General features: G+C 41.6%; 2 protein-coding genes across 2 annotated transcripts in view; one reads left to right on the top strand and one right to left on the bottom strand.

Annotated features, from left to right (window-relative positions):
• Nucleotides 1-387: 387 nt before the first annotated feature.
• Nucleotides 388-8,562, top strand: LOC132786759 (allatostatin-A receptor). The gene is made up of 4 exons (XM_060793393.1): nt 388-2,039; nt 4,189-4,467; nt 4,534-4,692; nt 7,754-8,562. Exons 1-4 carry the CDS (start codon nt 1,452-1,454, stop codon nt 7,847-7,849), a joined length of 1,122 nt encoding a protein of 373 aa, XP_060649376.1. The 5' UTR covers nt 388-1,451; the 3' UTR covers nt 7,850-8,562.
• A 3,709-nt stretch (nt 8,563-12,271) lies between these two features.
• Nucleotides 12,272-22,976, bottom strand: part of LOC132787886 (uncharacterized) — a 48,846-nt gene continuing 38,141 nt past the window's right edge. Inside the window, 5 exon segments of the mRNA XM_060795227.1 lie at nt 12,272-13,392; nt 14,386-14,654; nt 18,316-18,571; nt 20,645-20,819; nt 22,384-22,646. Coding sequence (XP_060651210.1) covers nt 12,973-13,392; nt 14,386-14,654; nt 18,316-18,571; nt 20,645-20,819; nt 22,384-22,646 — 1,383 coding nt within the window. The 3' untranslated portion in view covers nt 12,272-12,972.

A 22,976-nucleotide genomic window follows, 5' to 3' on the forward strand; every position in this document is an offset into this window, starting at 1 on the left:
TGTTGTCGCTGTCACCCTGGTGACCAAAAAGCAACGACAACAATGGCAAAACAGCATCTTACCGGCCATTTGGCCATGTTGCCAACTGCTGTTGTTGTTGCTGTTGTTGATGTTCTGGCTGCTGGAGCGGCAGCTTGGCTAGCTAAATAAACAACTACGGCTACCGCTGGCGCAGAGCGCGTGCAAGGCATTGCCTGTCAATGGTGATGAGTGAGGAGCAGGCGGAGGCGCCACACACACACATACACATCTATACACACACTCATACTCGGTGAGGCAGAGCGATTATTGTTGTTGTCGCTGCCGCCGCCGTTTGTCGGCGTCGTAGACAGCGATTCTTTTGGGGCACAACCATCAGCAACATCAACCATCAGTTGTGCGCTGGAAACGAACGCGTGCAGTTTGGATTTTTGGATTTCCACCAAAAATCAGCACAGCAAAAGCAGAAAAACATTTCATAAAATTTTCTAATCAAATTGTCGACTGACTCTGTGTGTGTGTCTGTGTGTGCGCGCAAAACGAAATTAGCAGCCGAGCGAGTGAGCGAGCAAAAAATTTATGCGATTTGTTTGCGATTCCAAGTCTGTCTAACTGCGAGAGTGTGTGTGCAAGTGTGTGTGTGTGTGTCTGCCACGTTGCCAACGTGCCACGAAATTTATGTCGTTTGGTTTGTCAATAAAAGAAGAAGCGAACACACGAAGCCATCATAAGCAATTTATAGTGTGGGTGCAGTTTTTGCCGCGTTTTCGTGGGTGTGACACAACACGGTTTACCTGTGCGTCGAAGTCGCAGTCGCTGTCGCAGTTGACGTCGGAGTCGCTGTCGCGCCATTAGGTGGAATAAAAAACAAAACCGAACCGAGGCCAAAAGTGGACGTTCTTGGCAACGCTTTTTGTTGTCTTAACTTGTTACAATTACCGTTTGGCCAGCGCCGTTATTGTGTTCACTTTCCTCACTCTTCACTCTCTTCCCCTTTCGAGAGCAGTGTATGTGTGTGTGTATTGGTGTGGCTCCAAATTGTCCTTTATGCCCACCCGCAACGAACGGTGATTGGATTCAGTGTACGTGTTGTAGTAGTCCATGCATTAAGGTTTGCTTCCTTTCGCTGTGCTGCCTTCAGTCGGACAACGATGTGGCTCCCTTTGGATTATTGCGCATGATAATTGAAAAAAACATTTGGTCCTTTCTGCGCCTTTGTCGAGCAAGAGAGAACGACGTAGCGAACGTCTGCTGAAAATCGTTTAATTGGAAATTTGTTATTTGGATGCGACGAACTGTGAAAATACAACTGAGAAACTGTCGCGCGCTCAACAGCGGACAGCGGACAACGGGACAAAGGCAAAAGGCATTGCTCAAATTGAAAATGTACTGAGCACACAATAAAACGCCGGGAAATGTAATAAGCGAGCGGCCAATTAAAAATCAATAGAAGAAACTCAACAGTCGACAAAATGAATGAGAACATTACGTTGGAACTAAACTTAAGCAGCAGCCACAATTGGTTGCTGCACGAGGTGACCACAATGAGCAGCATCAACAACGGCAGCAACAGCACAGACGGTGACCAAGAATTAAGTTATGCTGAAATCGAAGAAATACGAAGTGTTATACGCTGGGTGGTGCCCATTTTCTTTGGCATCATTGCCATCACTGGATTCCTGGGCAACCTGTTGGTCATCCTCGTTGTGGTGCTCAACAAGAACATGCATTCGACAACCAATTTGCTGATTGTGAATTTGGCTGCCGCCGATCTGATGTTTGTCATCTTTTGTGTCCCCTTCACGGGCATCGATTATGTGATCATGAGTTGGCCTTTTGGCACTCTGTGGTGTCGCACAGTTCAGTATTTGATTGTGGTCACCGCGTATGCTTCAATCTACACGCTTGTGCTGATGTCGGTGGATCGCTTTCTGGCCGTGGTGCATCCGATACGATCGCGAATGCTGCGAACGGAGCATATCACAAAGATTGCCATCTTCACGCTGTGGGCCGTTGTTTTGACCATCTCGATGCCGGTCACCTTTGCGCATGACATTGTGGTAAGTAAAAGCAAAAGATTGTTTCAGGGCCATTCCACTGGATGGTGGATGGTTGCCTGCTGTGCCCGAATGTGCTGCGAATAACATAGGCCAAGCCGAAATTTATTGCTTTCCATCATCGGCACCTCGTTATATGTCGATCTCTGATACGCCTCTGTTTTTCGCCTCTTTATATTTGTATTTAAGTTTATACTACTTGATTTTCTTTTCTTTTTTTTTTTTTGTTTGCGTTGCGTGTGTGTTTATATTCTCGAAATATTTTTGCGCTCGTTTTTGTTTTTGTTACTAATTTGCTATTTTAAATGCATAAATTTTAATTATACAGCTACAAGCTGAGGCACTTTATAGTTCCCAACCCGAACCTGAACGGGGTGATGTGGCCAATGCCAATGCTGAAAGCTGAAAGCTGTTCAACTCATGTGCGCTTCATCCGTTTGCAGTGTCTGCAATTCAGCTCAATTATTGTACTTACTATCTCAAAAACGTTGCCTGGCAAATTGATCACAGCATTGGCATACGCTGTGTATGATAAATCATAAGAATATGACCTTGATACTCGTTGTTAGTTGCGTCTCAATTTTCTAATTTTCTAAATTTTCCGATTTCGATTAAAGCGTTAATGTTTTTATGATGCGAGCGAGTGTGAAGAACAAGTTAATTGTTTAATAAGTCCCGCTAAATTTTGTTGTTTAGATAATGCACAACCGTTTTTATGTGCTTTACCATGAAGGTCTTCAAAATTTTGGGAATTAACTTATGACAAGCAGCAGATTAAATTGTTTATGGTCAGAAAAAACATCCTGTAAATTAGTTGCGGAAAATCCTTGAATACGTTCCATTAGCCACACATAAGTATTTTGCCCTTACCCTTGACCCAGCTAATGAAAGAGAAAGCAAGCTCATTGTGTGAGTTGCCGCCTACTCATAATCGAATCGAATAGAATCGAATCAGAGTCGACTGTAATTAAACGTATCTTATCGCCGTTAGAGTCTTTATCAATGAATCGAATGGACCATTTGCTTTGCAGTTGTTATTGTTATTGTTGTGTTGTGTTGTTATTGTAACTTGATATTTTATTAAATGCCATTTCACGCTCCTTTTTTCACGCTTGGGCTTTGCGCTGCGTTTGCTTTGTTATTTGCCTGTGTGTTATTTGTTATTTGTTTTGCCTCGGCCCCGAGGATTAAGCTGGCAAAATAGCAGCCCCAAATTGAATGTGTGTTGATAACACACACACACTAACACATACACACATGTAGACAAATGTAGGCAAACAATGGAGAAACATGCGATAAAAAGACATAATTAACTCATGTTTGATCAACATGTTAATTAACAGTTTGCTATTAATTATATTCATATTACGTCTATGATGTCTATTACACACACACACACACACACACATACAGTGCGAGTGCGAGAGAGTAATGGCAATAACAGATGGGCATAGCTTATCAATATCTATTTTCCTATACGCACTCAAATGGGGCATATGCCTGTCACGAGTATTAAACATTAAATTGCAGAGATCTCTCGCCTGGCATTGATTGACAGCTGTTTATGCCATGTTATCTCACTTGACTTGGGTCACTCGCTTTCACTCTCTCTCACTCTCTTAAATACATTAAAAGTCAGAGTGATGACAACTAAAGCAACATCAGGTTCAACTTTAACTGTTGCACTCTCGTCAATCTGCCTCATAAATTAGTCCGAAAATTCTGCATTTAATGCGTACAGTTTTTAATAGTATTTTATATATGAACCGAATGCGCGACGTTGGATTGTAAACAAGAAAGTTTGTAAACAATGCCGAGGCCTGGTAAATATTTTTTACGATAGACGCGCCAGTTTATGACCCTACAGAATAGCACAGAATGCGCAGGGTCATCGTGGAGGGAACCGGGTGTAAGTGCGTCATGTGAAGAGGCTTGTTGTGTGGTGCGGTGTTTCAACCTGCGACAGAATTCAGATACAGACAGTGAGTGAGTCGTAGAGATAGTGGCAGCAATTCGTAGTTATGCAAACTATTTGCTTTATTTATGAATGTCAGGGTCATGAAACTGTCAGCCAATCCGCGACACATGACGTATACTTAATATTGTAATATTCCCTCTATTCTTTTTTTTTTTGTTTGTTGTGCATTGACAGATCTCCCACGATAACAACACAAACATCACCATGGCCTTCTGTCGCTTCACCGATAACGATTGGCTTCATGTGTCCACCTATCAGGTGACATTCTTCACCACTTCATATTTGCTACCACTGATGATCATCAGCGGTTTGTATGTGCGCATGATTATGCGACTTTGGCGCCAAGGCAGCGGCGTTCGGATGTCCAAGGAATCGCAACGAGGACGCAAGCGAGTTACTCGCTTAGTTGTTGTGGTTGTCATTGCATTTGCTTCGCTCTGGCTGCCAGTGCAGGTAATTTATTAAACAAATTGAAATTCTCAATTTATGGATTATTAATCGTGTCGTGTTTATTTACAGCTCTATATGCTGCTGCGTGCACTTGAGGTCTACACGTCGACAACGATGTTTAGCGTCATTCTGCAGGTGATTGCGCACACAATGGCCTACACTAGTTCCTGCATCAATCCTCTGCTCTATGCTTTTCTCTCGGACAACTTCCGCAAGGCTTTCTATAAGGTAAGTAAAGTACTTTCCACACAGTCTGTTGTTTGTCGATGGCGATGTGCTTCAATTGTTGCCACAGCAAGTGCTGCGTCAATACAATTCGTTTGTTGGCAATTGAAGCATTTTAAGCGCATTGTTCGATATGATTTTTCGCTCTCGCTGTCATATTTTTTTTTTTTTTGTATACACGCTGTATATTAAGTGCTTGCTCTCGACCTAGTTTCCCAGCATTTTTGTTATTGTATTGATTTATAAAGTGGCGTTATGATAAATATATTAAACATTTCGCTTGGTCTAGCATAAATTTAAAAGAAATGTCCAGGTTGCTCTGCAAAAATATATTAGTGCTGTCTCATCGCATTTTTATAATGTGCTTTTAATTCCTCAAACGTTTCCATCGATAAATCAATTAAATTATTCCAGTGAACAGCAGATACAACAAATACTCGGAGAGGGAAAAAAAAAAAACAAAACAAAACAAAGCAGAAACCGAAAACTATAAAAATGATTCCCCAATATTGAAGAAACGCGCACGATTTAGAAACATTTGCTGCCAGTAGGCGGCCTTAATGAGTTAAGTGCGAAAAACGCGCATACGCCGCGTGGGACGCGCAGCAGGAAAATTGCGATATAAATACCAAAATTTTACAGCATGTGAAAAGATTCTCAAACAAACACAACGAACGCAAAAGCTATCAAATTAAATCAAATCAGATCAGATCAGCGATAGATTTGTTGCTATTTTTGGCACAAACATTTCTCATTTTTGTGATGTATAGTATTTTTGCCAGTGAAATAGTTGGCGTCGAATATTTGGGGGAATGTGGGAGTGAGTTTAATGCTTGAAAGATGCGTCACAGATGCAGCAGGTCTCGCGTAAATCCTGAAGGTCTTCGGTTATTAAAGCTTTTTTTATGTTAATTCAATGGGTTCGTTGACTGTAAAATGCCCACGCTCTTTCTCCTCTGTGTGTAATTTGTATCTGGGACTAAGACCAGACGTCGACCATACAATAGCAGCAGCCAAAGCAGCCGAAGCAGTAGCAGCAGCGGCTCATTCCGATTCAACTCACTTTCCGCGCGCATTAATTCTTTTGGTCAGCGGCCATTTACATAAGTACTCAGTACAACAAAACAGCAACAAAAAAATGTAAAAGAAAATAAAAGAAAAAAAACGTTTGCAAAACTGAAAACCAAAATCGAGGCAAAACGGACACGCCCCCCTGCGTTCGCATTCCACAAGGGAGCGAAGGTAGTTGGGGAAGAGTCGACTTTGCTTTACTTACTTTTAATTACTTTAGGGACAAACAGACGGCGACTGTCGACGACGACGAAAGAGATTTTGTCTGTACTCACTTCTGGGTGCTGGAATCCTGGGGAAAGCAAAGTGAAGCCATGACCATCGATGGATGGCACGAAAAACCAGTCCAGTCCAGTTCAGTTCGACGCATTTCGCTGTAACATTTCCTTTCAATCATTTTGTGGCCTAATTTTAATATTTTAATTTGTTTCGCTGCTGTTGTTGTTGTTGCTGTTGCGCTGGCGCGCAAAGTCTTGCGGTACTTTGCATATAAATTGCGCGCCAAACTGAGCCTGGTTCGCTCGCTTGGCGCTAATTGATGTGTTTGTCAAGTCATTAAATTAGATTAATTACATTAATTAAATTGCTGCGCTGCTCGCTTTTGCCTTTGCCTGTTTTTGTTTTGTTTCGTGTTGTATCTATTATATACATATATAGTATTTGCTATATAGATACAGATTTCGAGTCCATCAATTTTAAATCCTTCGTCCACGCCAGGTAGACAAAAACACGTATCGACACATCAAACTGGCTAATTGCCCCACTGACAGCGCGTCCATTACACAATTAGTCAAACGTATGCCAACGCTTTTGCTGCTTTCTATCTCTCTCTCTCTCTCTCTCTCTCTCTCTGTTTTTCTCATTCACAAATTGAATAATGCTCGCTGAAGTTTGAATCGCATATTATAGATAACATAGCATTCTAATATTTAATCGATTTGCGGTGCCAACAAATTATCGATAAATCGCATTTAATTATTTACAAATAGATTTTTGCTTATTATTGCTAAGCATACGCAGTAATTTTTTGGACTATGAGTTGGTTATTTTAGTTTGCAACATTGCGTATACGTAATGTTTAAGCTGCAGTTTCAAAGCTGAGCTACCCTTTGCAATGTTGCACTAAAAGGGTATTTAAAATGCTTTTAAATTGTAGGACACATTTGGCACGTGGCACGGTGCCCATGATTATTTGATAATTTTGCAGCAAATTGAAGGCTGTGTGTGTGTGTGTGTGTGTGTGTATATTTCATAGCTTCACCATGCAGCGTAATCAAATAATAACCAAAACGCAAATACAACCTACATATACACGTATACACACAAATACAATGGCATTTTGGAAATGGTTTGAAATTCGACGGGGCCCCAAAAACCGTAACTCATTTCCCCAGAGCGATTGCATGGAAATGCCGTAGCTTTGCGCCATTGTTGTTGTTGTTGTTGCTGTTGTTGCTACTCTAGTTGTTGTTGTTGTTTCTATGACGGCGCACTAATCAACAATTTCGGGGCAGTTCAATCAGAGCGCAAATTCATAAATCATTTATATGCAAACGCCCAACAGGAGTGGAGAACGGAGAGGGGAACGGGGACGGTGTGTAATGGAGGCACATTTAGTGCTCGCTCGGTATCTCTGTAGGCATTTCAACACCTCAAACCAGTTAAATAATTGAATATTGAATCAAATCTAATCATTCAAATGCAAAGCCACAGACACAAAGCGAAAGAGCGTGCCCAAGGTGGGATGTTGGGATGCTTAGTTGCTGGTTCCTGGTTGATAGGGGAATTGTTAGTGAGCAGAGGCAGAGACAGAGACAGAGGTAGAGACGGAGGCAGAGGTTCGACAGGTTCCGCAAAACCCAAACACATCATTAATCAAACATTTTGTGCGCTCGCTGGCTCAATTTACTGTCGTTATTTTTATGTATTTTTAGCATTAACTTATGCCCGCCGTATTCTCTCTCTCTCACGCTCTTTCTCTTTTACTCTGCAGGCCATTAACTGCTCGAATCGCTACCAGAATTACACATCTGATTTGCCGCCGCCACGGAAAACATCCTGTGCCCGCACCTCAACAACGGGACTCTAGGCGCCACTTTGGCTTCGCAAAACTCGCCCCCAAACAGCTGGCAATGGGAATAGTCCAACAACAATACAATGTTATATATAGTATATACATACATATAGTATGCTTAGTCGTATCGAAAGCTGAGCTGAGCCAAGTGATTGACCGACACACACACATACACACCAACATACAGAGAACTGCGATGAAGATGTAGACGACAACGAGCAGCTGGGCAGCTGGAATTGGAATTGGAGCTGAGAGCTGAGGGAGGCAGATTGATTGCCTTGTGGACGCTTGCAGCGTCGTTTTGGACGTGGCCAACCGGCTAAATACGAGCAATTATGGGCTGAGCATGTGCCGTTAATTAACGGGCAACGGCGTCAAATGAAAGGACCAAAAAGTTATCAACAACAAAAACAAACAACAACGAACTAAAAATCGCTGAATAAATGGCGAATCGCGTTTTGAAGTCGCTTTGCGCTTTGAGCGCACCATTAAATATATATATATTTGTATATTTATATATTGAATACTTAAAGTATAGATATTGATGTATATATATGTATGTGTATTGTAGGCTAATATTCTATGTTCTATCGGAATTAACTCGCTTAATTTTATGAGCCACGCGCCGCGTCTCAAGCCGTGTGCATTGAGGCGACATTTGAGTGTAAACAGAACTCTTAATTGCGCAGCTCTTCAGCTAATTCAGTGTAAACAATAAAAATGAATCAACAAGAAATAATGCTACAACTCCATTTCGATTGAGTTGTTTGTTGTTTTTGGGTTTGGGTTTGGGTAGAGCAACACAATTCATTCATTCAATAACTGCCGAAAAATAGTCAACAACTATTTCAAAGCATAAACGCAAAACGTTGGCGCGCTGCTGGCGTTTGAATTTCCATGAAGTGATGCGGAAAACGCGAAAATTGAAATACTTGTCATGTATATATTGCATTGTGCCGCAGGCGTTGCCATTGCCATCGCCATCGCCATCGCCATAGTCGATGTTTCCTGCACAAACATGGCACCACAAACGGTCACACATTACGCACACACCAACACACAGTCCACAGTGAGCTAGAAAAGTCTCCGCATTGCATTTTTGGGGTGTCGTTGGCAGCTCGCTTCGTGCGCATTCACTCGTACTCATGCATTCATTTATGCACTCACTCATGCATTTATTTATTCTAATGTGTGTCGCACCCACTGTGCGAGTATCTCCCTCTCTCTCTTTCCATCACTCTCCCTCTCTCGTTCATTGGCAATTCACGACTCGTGACTTCAGTTTGACAATCTTGACGCGACCATCGACAGCTTGGCATCACTTTAAAGTCAGCCTCACTCATATCGACGATTTGATTGCATTCCCCTCTCCAATCATCACTTTCTCACTCTCTCCCTGTTGCTTTTGCTCACCTTGCGGCTGGACATTGAGCTGAATTAATTATGCAGCGTTCGTCGTCGTTGTCGACGTCTTGTGTTAGGCTTTCGGGGCAAAGGAAATCGAGCTGTGCGCACTTTTGCATAATTTATTCAGTTTTAATAAGCGTGGCGAGCATGTCCAATGTCCAATGCTAAGAGCGTTAGTTTTGGGACGAGGGGTGTGCGGGGTGTTGATTTTTACACGTGAAATTGTTCAGAGGCGGGGGGCGTGGCGATGGCGAGTACTTTTCGCCAAGGTGCTGGCGTGATTAAGGCGTATCAGCTGCTGACAGGTGTCACTTCATCATGCCGGCAATATAATTAAAATTTCAAATTAGCTGCCACAAAAGGTGTTGCAGAGGCAACACAACATACAGCAGCAGCTGTTGTTCATTAGATAATGTTTGGCAACAATTCAACTCGCAGCACACACACACACTCAAATTCACACGCATACTATGTTCAATGAAGTAAAACTATTGGCACCATAAAAGCGCACGCTCAACTGGACGGCGATGACGTCGTGGATAAGTCATTGTAGCACCCAGCCCAAACAAATAGCCAAACAATAACACTAGCAACACCGCCAGCAACAACAGCAACAATGGCACTAGCAACAACGTTATCATCATAACAATAATCATAATCATAACTGTGAGTGTAACAGTTGTCGTGGCTTTGCTTGCGTGAGTGTAGGAGTATGTGTGTGTGTCTGTGTGTTTGTTGCCTGCTGAGACGCTGAGCATTAAGAAATTGTAGCATACTTTTGTGCTGGGCTGCATACAAAGCAGGCGAAACGAAACGGCAAACGAAACATTCGCACTACTGACCTAGTCATTACAGCAAGAGCGTACAGAGCGTGAAAAAAGAGCGAGAGAGCGTGAGTCTGAGAGAGAGCGAACTTAACAGTGCCGAAGCAACGTGGGTGCTTTAAGAGCGTTCGTTGCTCGAAGAGCGCAACTCCGAATTGAGGTGAGTTTTGCGCAGTTTGGCAAAGTTAACAGCGATGAAGAGAGCGAGGAACACATTGGCATCAGAGTGGAACAGGATAAAACCGCAATGGCAATGGCGACAACCGACAACCGACAACGAGACACTCACAATCACACACACCCACAGAGCAGAGCGTAGGTCATGGTGTCTGGCACACCTGCGACAGTGTTTGGCATTTTTGGGCTCAATGCTCGCTCGGTCAGTCAGTCGCGCCACATAAATTGGCGAAACGGGGGCGAGCCAAAGACACATCGGCTTACTAGTATGTTATAGAGAGACAATCTGTGCCCGGGCCCGTTACGGCTATTTGGCCAAATGAAGCGTAACCAAATGCTGATAGCCGAAATGTTGCAGTTTATGGCCAGAGCGACAGCCAAATTGCCTCTTGGCTTGTGCCATAATCGCGACAATGGCTACAAAACAAGGACATTGTCTCAGCGGCAACTTAACACAAGCACTCCACCCCCCCCAAAAAAAAGAAGAAAAAAATCATTCTTCTCGGTTACATAATGTGCTACAGCTTTGCACTTCATTTAGACTCGCATTGCCGAATGTTGTCTGCTCAGCTGGTAAATTTCGCAGGTAAAAATTTTGAGTATGCACAACATGCATGACAAAATAAAGAACATAATATGAATACATATTATATAGAGGGATAATTACAACAACATTAAAAAATATAAATAAATTCACTTTTAAACTAGCATCCACTACAGTTGAAATACCAGGCGAACATAATGCGGCAGCAAGTGGAAGAACAGCTGAACACAAAGCAAAACAAAGAACAGCTGATATTGTTGTGATCCTCTCTGAGAGCGCCATTAGTCATCGCTGTTGGCGCTCTCGTTTGTGCAGCTGTCTCTTTCTCTCTCTGTTTGCATTTGCAAGCAAATGGCGTAAGTGATTTTTCGTATGAATGCTTACTGCTTGCTCACTTCTGTTCGCCTGGTAGAATATTTAAAATTTTCTGCTTTTTACAGGCGGTAGCTGTACAAAATTTTGCGATCAGTTTTGAAGTGGTGAAAGGTGAATCCACTTTATTTGTTCATTATTGTTCATCTACTATAAATATATGTGACTTCCTTGTTTAGTACTTTTACCTTATAAAAAATCTTTTTTCTCGATTACATAATATGCGACAGCTTTATATTATAACTACATTTAGATTGCGCAATTCGCGGACTCGCCTTGCCAAATGTTGTCTGCTCAGCTGACGAATTTCTCAGCTAAAAATTTAGCTTATGCACAATATGCACCCACGCACATACACACACATACAGGTGCCCACACACACTTGCAGCAAACATGTGTACGCATGCAGCAAAAAGTTGATCTGTCAATTTCTGCTCCCACACACACATAGAGGAGCACTGAGGGCTGGGCTGTTAGTAAAGTATACAACAGTTTTTTGTGCAACTTCTATAAGTCACGAAATGGCGGAAAATCTTCTTATTCCTTGCCTGTCACCCTACAGCGCGTAGCGTTGAGCTTATTAGCAATAAATCTGCAGATAAGCTGATTTTTTAAGCTAAAAATAAACTGCACTGAAACAAGAAAAATGGAATTTCGAAACGAAAAACAATTGCATAAATTATTAATTTGCGTACTACCAAAGAATATTATATTAAATAAGCAGCGCAGCTGCGAGTCGCTTAAGCTGGTCCTTGGTTTAGGGAACTTACCTTTTTCAGAGTCAAGAACTTTTCCGATACTTTTTGAGTGACATTTTGTCAATTTTAATGCGCTTACTTGTAACTCAACTCAAAAATGCACATAAACTGTGTTACATACCTCATCGAAAGATGAAAGATGGCAGCGAGTAGGAAAAACCAGCAGAAGCAGCAGCAGGTCGAGGTAAAAGTGCAAAAGTTCAAACGGATTTCCACACAGTTTAACGGGCATTAAAACACAGATTGCTCTAAAAAGAAGCAATATGATTTAAGGATATTTCCTGGAATACGAAACGCACTTCAAGATTGAATCACAACACAGATTAAATTTTATTTTTATTAAATATTTATTTGAAGCCTTTTAAACAGTTTATATATTTTTGTTTGTTATAAGTTACAATTGGAATATATAAGTCGAATTTTTATTCGTGGGGGGTATGTTTTTTCGATTTAACATAATGGAATTTTTAATGAAATTAACTAGCAATTGATTAGGCCGCATACTAATGACTACTAACGCTCGCGGCGCTGGCTCAACTATAACCCGGGAAGAGAAGACCGACTAACAAGCCAAGTCATAATATATAAATGAAAAACTTTACGAAAAACTGACAAGAACACAAAATTTGTAAAAGCAGACAGGGGACGTCTCACGAATTAATTGCGGGTCGTTAAAGTTTGAAGTGTTGCGGAGCGTGAGACAGATAGAAAAAGGGAAGAGTCGAAGAGTGGAAAGAGTCGCGGTTATAATTTAAATATTAGTTACACATAATGTAAACCATAAATTAATTTTGAATTCTCAAACTATTAAAGAACTTTTGAGGTTGAGAACGAGAACGAGAATGGGAACGCAGGAGCAGAAGTCGGACGTTAGCATCCGCTTTGAACTTTGCTAGCAATTAGTTATTCACGCTTGCGCTTGTCCAGGGAGCAACTTTTTGTTGCTGTTGTTGGTCAAATCCGTTGTGAAATCCTTTGGGGGTGTGTGTGTGTGTGTAGAGAGTAGTGCAATTTCGATTCGCAGCAAATTCACAGCTCTTCGCATTGGTCTTATCGCTAGCAGAGACGCCGTAGCATCCCGGCATAAACTTGAGACTGCTCGTAGTTCTTAAAGGCCTCGCGAAAGCGCAACTTCTGCTCGCCACTCAATTTCGCATGGAAATCTTGTGCAGCTGTCACGAACAATGCAATTTCGTGTTGACCCAATTTCCGTGGCACTCCTGTTGTTGCTCTTGCTGTTGTTGTTGTTGTATTCGTTGTTGTTGTTGCAGCCGCCGCCGTTGTCGAGACGCCACCGATGCCAAGCACCAGCGGAAATAGTTTAATCAAATGCAGATTTATGGAAGCGGATAAAAAGATGACGCTCAGACCCCAGACACCTTGCTCCTCCGGCTGGGCGAGGAACGTTGGCAGCGTACAGATCAGCCAGTCCTGCAGCATTTGTAGGAACGATGAGTCAATAGCGGAGCGAAACACCTGCAAGCACAAGAGCACGTACACAAAATACAAAATGAAACAAAGCACACCGAAATTTTCCAGTGAAAGCTGCAGGCAAAAAATCCCCACAACAACAACACAAAATATATAAAAGAGTTCAAAAAGCAAAACGGGCCAAACACTTTTTGATTACAACTGCCTCCCCCGTCTCAACCCCCCATTTGGAAAGTGAATGCAACAAAGCAAAACAGAAGAAAGTAGTAGCAAAAACCAAAAAAAAAAAAGGAAAATCACTGCACTGTATACATATTTTGTGGCACAGTTTAAGGGTAATGAAATTGCCCTGCTTCTTTTTTGCTTTTTGTCGGTTGGTGTTGAGCTGCTGCGGCCTGAGGTCAGGTCAGTTAACTTGCCCCCAAATGACAGTGCAATCTGCGCTTGCCCCTTTAACTGAAGCTAAGTCTCATGCTTCTCCTCTTCACTTTTTTTTTATTAATTTCCCTGTACACACAAACACACACTCGCACACTCGGCACACGCCCACTGGGCAACCTTGAACCTAATGAAAAAATTTTATGGCACCACTGTGGATGCCTTCTTGGGCCAACTGACCCACATAGTTGCGTACGTTTTGGGCTGGCGATGGTCAGAAGGCCAAGCTGTGTAGCCATGAATTCCATTAATTTTCAAGCTGCCAACAAATTCCGAGCATACACACGCTCGCACACTCACACACTCGCAAGCTGTTAACTGACAAAGTGGAGGCAAGTATTTTACCCTTTCGACCATGCCAAATATTAGCGGTGCAGCAGCAGCAGCAGCCTCAGCGCAGCGGTCCATAAAGTAACCCAAAGGCAACCACATATGCACACACACACACACACTCGCACACTCACACACCTGCCATGCACGATTGGCTGCTTTTGGGTGAGAAGTCGATTGTGTGTGTCCGATGTCTTTGTACCATTTGCTAGCGCTGACCAAGCGACCAACCAACTCGATGCCTAGACTTGGCTTTCGACTGCTACTCACCTGATACACAATCGTGGCAATAACATCGCCATGCGGTTGATTTATGGCCAGAAACTCCTTTATGACCTTCGTCAATATTTCATTCGGTGGCACTAAATCACGTATAATTTGGCACAGCACTTGTCCATAAATCCAGGCGGCGTCTCGAGTCGATGATTTAATACAATGCAAAAGTATATCGACTTTATCGTTTTGCAGCGCGATTATCTCCGGATCGTCCTGCACAATGCCATTCGATAGCTCCGTGTTCTCCAGCTGCGCCGCAGAGCCTGTGTAGAAAATGTGGAGGAAGAAAAAAAAAGAAGTGAAACGTGTGACAAGCTTAAAAACTTTACAATTAACAAAGGCAGCTAAAGTAGCGGCAGCTTCACTACTGGCCATTATTTATACGCTCGCGGGCTTCAACACGGCCAACAACAAACAACAAATGCCAACGTCAATGTCAGAGCTAAAACTTCCTCTAGGACATACATAAATTTACATTCAAATTTTATGGATTTTTCACTTTTCACCATTCTTTCAACGTCCCTCCCTCCCTCTCTCTCTTCTGCAGCGGCGAGCTGAGGTTGTCGCTCCCAAACCTTCTGTTTTTTTCCCACTCTGCAAGAGACCAAAGCAGCCGGGCCAGAAACCCACAAGCAGACACCTTGACGCGTCTGACTTTCAATACGTATTTTCACTGTGTATGTGTGTGTGTGTGTCTGACTCTGTGTCTGTGTACGTGGGTGTATTTTTCACTGGGTGCGTTAGTGTGTGGGCGGTTTTATAGAATGTATAGATCTGCTTTTACAATCGCTGCTGCTACTGCTCAGCAAAGTTTATTTGTTTGTTTTTCGACTCGATTTCCATGTATACCGTTTTAAATGTGCGCAGAGAGTGTGATGAACTAGCAGTTACTCATTAATTTTGAAGGGTTGAACAGGTAAAATATTGAAACAAATTTCTATTAATAATTGAAACATTCTCTAAGATAAATGTAGTACTTTTGGTTGAAATGAAAGGTTCAAAACATTGTTGTTGAGATTAGGAAGTTAGGAAAGTTAGGAAGTACAGAAATTTTACTAAAATAAATTTAAGTGTAAATAAAAAAAATTAAAACTCTATACTTATTAAAAGATCCTTTTTTTTGCACATATTGGTAAAATTGAAATTAAAATTTTCCTTTTATTTAAATATTTATTTTTACGTTGCCTACGCTTTTTCCAAAATACCTTAAGCTCATCACATTTTCAATGTTCGAAATTTGTAATAATCTTGCAGGCTCCCTTTGGGCACAACGTGCTTTTTAACTCGCATATTTTAGTCTAATTTCGTATTAAAATTTTCAAATTCTGTGAAAACCAAAGCTCAAAGTCATTGGCAAATATTAAGAGGGATATCCGATTTGTAGCTGATTCAACTAAATCTCTTCATTTTTTTTTTTTGCTTCTGCTTTTTTTGATTGAGCTCCCTCTTTTGCCCTGCAGCCACTTTCGATGTGGATAATGATGAACAGAAGCTGACAAGGATATGTTAGAGCCTGGCCAAATTAATGGGGCGTTTGGCTGTTGTGCCGAATGGGGCAGGTGAAAAATGATGTTAACGGCACGGCATTGAAAGCTAAAAGCCGCAGACGAACGCTGATAAAAGTTGTTGCAATCTCTCCATATGCAAGTGTGCGATGTGTGTGTATGTATGTGTGTGTGCTTGTGGCCTGGTCAAAGGCTTTGCCTTTAGCTGTTTAATGTGGCTGCATTTGGCTTTTGGTGTTCACGAATTATTTACAATGCAACGGTAACTTTCGCCAGCCTTTGTTTTGGCCAAGCTTAACATTGTTGGCTCGCTGGCGGCAGAGCTGTTGCCAATTTGGCTATTGTGCTCGTTGTTAAACTTCCCTCCTCCTTCCTCCCTTTTACCGAGTTTAAGACTTTAGCTGCTGCTGCTGCTGCTGTTGGCCACAATTATGCGCACCACAAACGCCGAAAGCGTTGCAAGCAACCAAAAAGAAAAAAAAAATAAAAACTCTAGAAATTCGTGTACCGGGCAGTAGGTTGAAAATTTCACCAGCCACGACAACACAACTGTAAAAACATTTTGCTAACAAAAAATACAAAAACAAAAAAAAAATGATAAAGAGTAGAGCATGAAATAGAAAGGGTTTGCAACATTGTTTTTGGGCCCCTTAAAGGACGCCCAATATTGCCGCAAATATTTATTATTGCGTGTTTGGGCAAAAGGTGCCGAACTCCGCCCCCATTTTGTGGTTTCTTTTTTCCGTTCGAATTTCTATTTTTGTGGGCATGGGCGGGGGCGTGGGCGTGACTTTGTCGTCGTCTTCTGCGTGCGGGTCTTTGTTTATTTTGCAGCGCCGTCAAACACTTTAATAAACCAGGCTGGCGAAAACGAACGCAGAAAAAAAAGGCGCATGCCACGCAATGGCCAACTTCCGCTTAGCTGCACTTCATCCTGGCCAGGATTTGTGTGTAGGCAGCAACGCAATGCCATTTTACCATTTTAGCGAAGGGCGCACAACTAGCACACAAACATTGACATTTTTCAAAGGATTTGCATGCTCAGTGCATGCGTGTGTGTGTATGTGTGTGTGTGTATTGCCAAGGACCCAATACGGCAGGCAATACAGCAATACGTTGCTCGCGTATTGGGCCAAATGCCGAATGTATGCTGCATGCTGCATGTGGAATCTGCCGCATCTCCGCATCTGACAAAGTGCAAGAAAAATACATGCGTAGTGTGCCGCACATTTGTGTGCAAATGGCTTTGGCCATCGTTTTCTGGTGAAAAGCTGGCTGCTCTCTTCGCATATTTACGGCCAAGCTAAAGTTAAAAGTTTAAAGTTGCTTCAAGAGAAGAGCTAAACTCACTGCAACATGCAGTTAAATGAAACGCAACTAAGCGGATTCCCGTTAAGCTACTTGACCAAAAAAATAGAACAAGTAAAAAAGCTACAATCGGGTGTGTTCGACTATTAAATGCCCGTTAGCTTTTATAAAAAAAAAGTGCAGTATTATTCGTATAATATACCACAAAATATACCAAATATGTATGTTCTTGGAATATTAATATACCATCAAAGCTCAAATATACTATAGACATATCAATATGATCATATGATGCAATATATTAACATATACTAAAATATACCAAGGCGTATTCTTGGTATAACAATATACTATCACAACTAAAATATACTATAATATACTAAAAATACTACAATTTATCAAAGGCTATACAAATTTTGTAATATCCATATACTATTACATTCCAAATATACTGTAGAGTGCAAAATATACCAAGACTTGGCTTAAAGCAAAGCAGCTTTCATAATTAACTCTGACCCCCGAAAAATTTTGCCAGTCTGGTGTGTAGATTAGGTCTAAATGTGTTTATGTGTTGCCGTCGAGGGGCTAATGCAAATGCACGCCAAATGGCCGAAAAACAAAAGCAAAGTCAACAACTGCACTTAGCAAACAGTTCAACAGTTTAGCAGCAGTTCAAAAATGTAGTGCTGTGTGTGTTGTGTTGTGTCACACGCTGCCAAGCCATAATAATTGCCATCCAAAATAGCGCTGATTATAGCAGCAGGAATAATTGCTAGTCACAGCCAGGCTGGATTCACCCAAGAGCATGTCCTGACACAGACACGAATGCTAGGCAAACAATTGACTTTGAAAGCAGCAACAGCTACTCACATTGATATGCGCATATTACGATTATTATAATTATAACGAAGCTAAGAAATTAAAGTTGTGCAGAGAACTTATCTAACGCGATTCACTGGGGAAAGTGTTCTCACATTAAATAAAATTACAAAATATTTTTCGGCTGCTTTCTTGAAACTACAAACATCTGTTCACATTTGTTGTTGTTATTGTGTCCTCTTACTCCGTTTTTTCGTTCTTGTTGTTGTTGTTGTCACTTTATCGTACTTACCCACATACATGCAGGACAAAAGCAATTTCAATGCCGGAATTGAAAATTTCTCATTTTCCATTTTCAGCAATTCGAGCGCAAGTTTTTCAATTTTATGTCGCAACTGTGGTGTGACCACAACTCCACCTCCGCTGCCACCGCCACCGCCTCCAGAGTCTCCGGCACCACGCAACGCACCACTTCCGGTTGCCTCCGTTGTGGTAGGCATTGCACTGCCTTTTCCATTGCCACTGTTCACCACCATGCGCTCGAGACCCTGGCCAAAGCATAAAGGCAACAGATAAATAACTATATATGTATAGAGTATATGTGTGTTGTACTTTTGTTGTATGTAGCAAAATGATAAAACAAATACCCAAAAAAAAAAAAAAAAAAAACAAAGAAAAAAATAACAAAACATTATACAAAAGTATTCGAATATCAAGAGAGAAACTGAAACCGAAACAAAAGGCGGGAGAAAGGCAGGCTTATAGACCAGCAAAATAGCGATGGAGCGAACGATTCGCTTTTGAATTTTATCATTGCATACTTAAGTGGATTTTTCAGTAATGGCCACGCTAATTGAGTGGCAAATTGTTATTGTTATTGCCCCGCTGTTGTCGTCGTCGTCGTCGTTCGCTTTCGCCCTGTTCACTCTCCTCTCTCTGTCTCTCTCTCGGTGTGTGTCTCATGCCAACCGCAGTCGTTGTTCGGTGGCCACCTCCTCGTGCTCTATTAGTTTAAATGCCCTCCCCGGTTCTGTCCAATATGCAGCATCAAAGCGCAAGTAGCGCCAACAACAACCACAACAATAACAATAACAGCGGCAACAGCAGCCAACTACAACTACAATAACAATGACAAAATTGAATTGCGTGCAAATTTCATAAATTGCTACAAAAGTCGTTTTTTAATTTGGCCTCCAGCATGCACAAAAATGTCCAATGACCGGAAGTATGCGACAAAAAAAAAAGGCAAAATATCACTTGGTTCGTTATATGCTACGTCACATTAATGTAAAGCGGCTATATAGAGCTTACTTCTGCTGTACAAATTCGGTTAAATAATACAATATTTACATTACTAAAGATCGACTTAATCGCACAGTGAAATTCATTGCACACACATTTGCAAATTTTAAAGCTGTCTGACAAATTTTAATTAGTTGTAAATACTTATGTGAATGTTGTAATGTTGACATTAGAATTTAACATACATTTGATATTAATATTCAAAACAAATTGTGATGAGAACTTGGCTAAAATAATATTAATAAGTTTTATTCATAAACTGGTACAACAATATTAAAACGTATCCAATTAACATTGCATATTAAAATACGACTTGAATTTTCTATTGGTTTTAGAAACCATTTCAATAAAATTGAAAATTTAAGTCTATACATGAGAAAATTTCTCAATGTTTGCTTAATGTTCTCTCCAAAAATGTATAAAAGCAATTTCACTGTTTAAGCTAACAAGATTAGTTGAAATTAAATTTAGCAAAATATTTTAACGAGTTGCTAAATTTGCTGTTTGTTGTTTGTTGATGGCACATTACAGAGCATTGAACAGTGTCATATGATAAGTCTAGTGTGTGAATGTGTGTAGAGAGTGAGAGAGAGAGAGACTGAGTTCCATTACTATTTGTTAATTACTGTCGGAGTTGATGCACGCAATTTGTTTATCCACTGGCGTATATCAAAGGTAATTAAAATCTGAGCTACTCACTTGTTAAATGGTCAAATTATGTGCACCAACTGAGGAATTTGTTATTGATGTTGTCTCTGCTACAATGTTTGAGCAACAATTTCATTACACTGGCATTGGCTTTGAGGCCCGAGACTGTTGCACATAAGAGAGAGAGAGAGAGAGAGTGCCAGGAGCAGTAGGATACGCATATAGAATGTGTATGTATGTGTATACGTTTGGAGACACATGTGTGTGTGTGTGTCGGAAACTTGCGCAGTTTTGGCGCCCTGCTTTGGCCAATAAACATTTTCACTGCTGCTGTTGCTTCGGCCTTTTTTTCTCCGAGTTATGAGCAGTGTGCCATGTTTTTTCTGTACACGTCTCGTTTTTTGTTGTAGTTTTTGACTGACGGCGGACTGGTTGGTTGGTTGGCTCTTGAAAATTGTCAATCAAAAAACCAATTAAGCGCGACGTTCGTCGCTGTCTGAGCTAAAGTCGTTGCTGGCATGCAGCCGAAGTAGTTGCAGTTGGCTTTGATTTGGTTACAGCGCGGGGGCAATGGTCGAACGTTTAGGGCCATCAATGCACAAAACGATTGGCAACTTGATAAACTGACAAACAAACACGAGGGAGGGAAAAATAAGAGCCTAAATACTTACATGCAACACACACAAATAGAGATCCTCGTCGTGGGTGTTCTTTAGGAAACTGTTGGCCGCAATTATCGTATTCGATAGCAAATGGCATTGGGGCACAAATTTCGATGTCCACTCGATCAGGCTGTAATTGAGCGTCCAGACCAGTTTCGTGTGTGCTGAACTGAACTGCAGCGGGCTGTAAAATAGAAGAAGCCAAATGTTACATTAAGCGCACTACTTTTGCAATTTCATTACAAGTTGTTTCATTCATGTTTTTACGTTCTGCCCAGCTCTTGTAATCAATGTAAAACGCAAAACGTTGCTCCCTCCGACAAACGTGTTTTCTCTGTATTCTCTAAATTAATTAGAACTTCTGCGTTTGCCACACAAAATAGCTGCGCTTTACTCAATGGCCAACGAGGAACATGCAACCTCGTAGAACGCGTAAAATTACAAAATAATTAGGCCGGTTTTAGTGCGGGGGTCTGTGTGTGTGTGTGTGTGTGTTTGCCGGCTGCTGTCAGTGCGCTGATTAGTTTTCCTGGTGCCGCTTTATTGCTAAATGACGCCAAATTGCAACGCATTTGTGCATTGTTGTTGTTGCTGCTGCTGTTGCTGTGGCTGCTGCTTGGCAGCAACTGCAAATTTGCGTTGATTTTCAGTTATTGGCTTGACGCTGCGTATGCGCAATTTTTGAACAATTTCAAATTTAACTAATAATTTCGTGTGCTCTGTGTGTTTTTGCGTTTGACGTGGCAAATCATGTGGCACGTACAACTCGCTCTCACTCTCTACCTCTCTCTCTCAGGTAGCTCACGTTCAAGGTTGACTACGAAAACTTGCAAGCGGCAATATGAGGCAGCAGCAAAGCAACTGAAGTGCTGGCATATGAAATTCCATCAATAGCCACAGCAAGGAGTTATCCAAAAGTTGCAGTCAAGCTAGCCAAGCAACAAGCCAGAAGCAGCAGCAGTAGCAGCAGCAGCTGCAATGCCAATAATTACAATTTGCTGGTGCACACAAAGTAACAACAACAACAACAACAACAATGAGGAGAAGTCGAAGTGGATAAACCACAGCAGCCCCGGCAGTGCCATCGATCAGGCAGGCAGGCAGGCAGGAGGCAGCCGTTGCGCTTGACTTGGCAAAATCTATCGACACAACGCAACCAACTTTCAATAGCCATTGCTTTTGCCCGTCGAGTTATTAGAACTTCGACTTTTGGCTTGCCAAGCCAACTACAACAACTACCCTCTCAAAATGGCTTCCTGCGTCGCAGTCCTTGAAAACTTTTTGATAACGCCAACAACCCCTCGCTTCGCCTTCAGGCAAACCTTGCTACCTGGCAACAGACATCAAGGCTGCTGGCTGGCTGCTTGTGTGTGTGATGATGACGAGCTGAGTTAGGAGCAGCAAACTAACCATAATGCAAAATGAGAACTTTGGCCATTATTAGATGAGGCGACCGAGCGATGAGAGAGATACAGTTTGACTAATACACTGACTGCAGCACACACAGCGTATTGTTGTTAACCCAAAACATGCCAAAGCAAAGGGCAACAGCATGAGACGAGACGAAGACTTAATACTCTAGAGTAATGAAAGCTGCTTGATTGTCAAAAAACGTAGTTGAGAATTTAAGCAACTAATAACTTAAAGCACTGCTTTTGGCCATATTCGATTTTACTCCTCTGCTAATTGTTGCATGTTTCATCATCAATTTTCGACTGCTGCTCGTTCGTACATACATACATACGTACCTCTCATCAATGATGCCATGACGATTGATATAGCCCACAATTAAGTCACGCAACAATGCGAGCTCATCGCTGAGCTTGCCCATCGCCGTATTGGTGCGGCTGCAGCATTCTAATAGACAGAGCAGACCCTGCAGCGCCGCAATGCGTATGAAGCAATGCGAACTCTTCAGGTAGACGTTGCCAATCAGTGCGGCCAAGTGTTGCAGCTCCCCGTAGCTGGGCATCAGCAGCGCTTGTGTGCGGCACAGTAAGTAGATTATGTGCTGCAAATAAAAGAAGGAGAAAAAATGTGTGAGTGTGCAACATCAAAATGAAATGAAATGAATTCCACTGAAGTACAGCTCTCTGCTCTCTGTTCTCTCTTTACTACTCTGCACTGAGAGAAATAAATGTTCTCAAATCAAGATTTAGGTTTTAGCACTGAAGATTTTCATAAAAAAAAGTGTGCTAAGAGTATGAAAATACTCAAGTTTGAAAGCGCTACTTGATTTCAAGAACATTTCATAGTTGTTATTATTAAGAGCATACACTCAACTCTTTTAAGAACACAAAAGTAATTATCAGATTTAAAAATATTACAATTATAGTTTATG

Source organism: Drosophila nasuta, chromosome 2R, assembly GCF_023558535.2.
Source record: "Drosophila nasuta strain 15112-1781.00 chromosome 2R, ASM2355853v1, whole genome shotgun sequence".
Classification (NCBI taxonomy): Eukaryota; Metazoa; Arthropoda; class Insecta; order Diptera; family Drosophilidae; genus Drosophila; species Drosophila nasuta.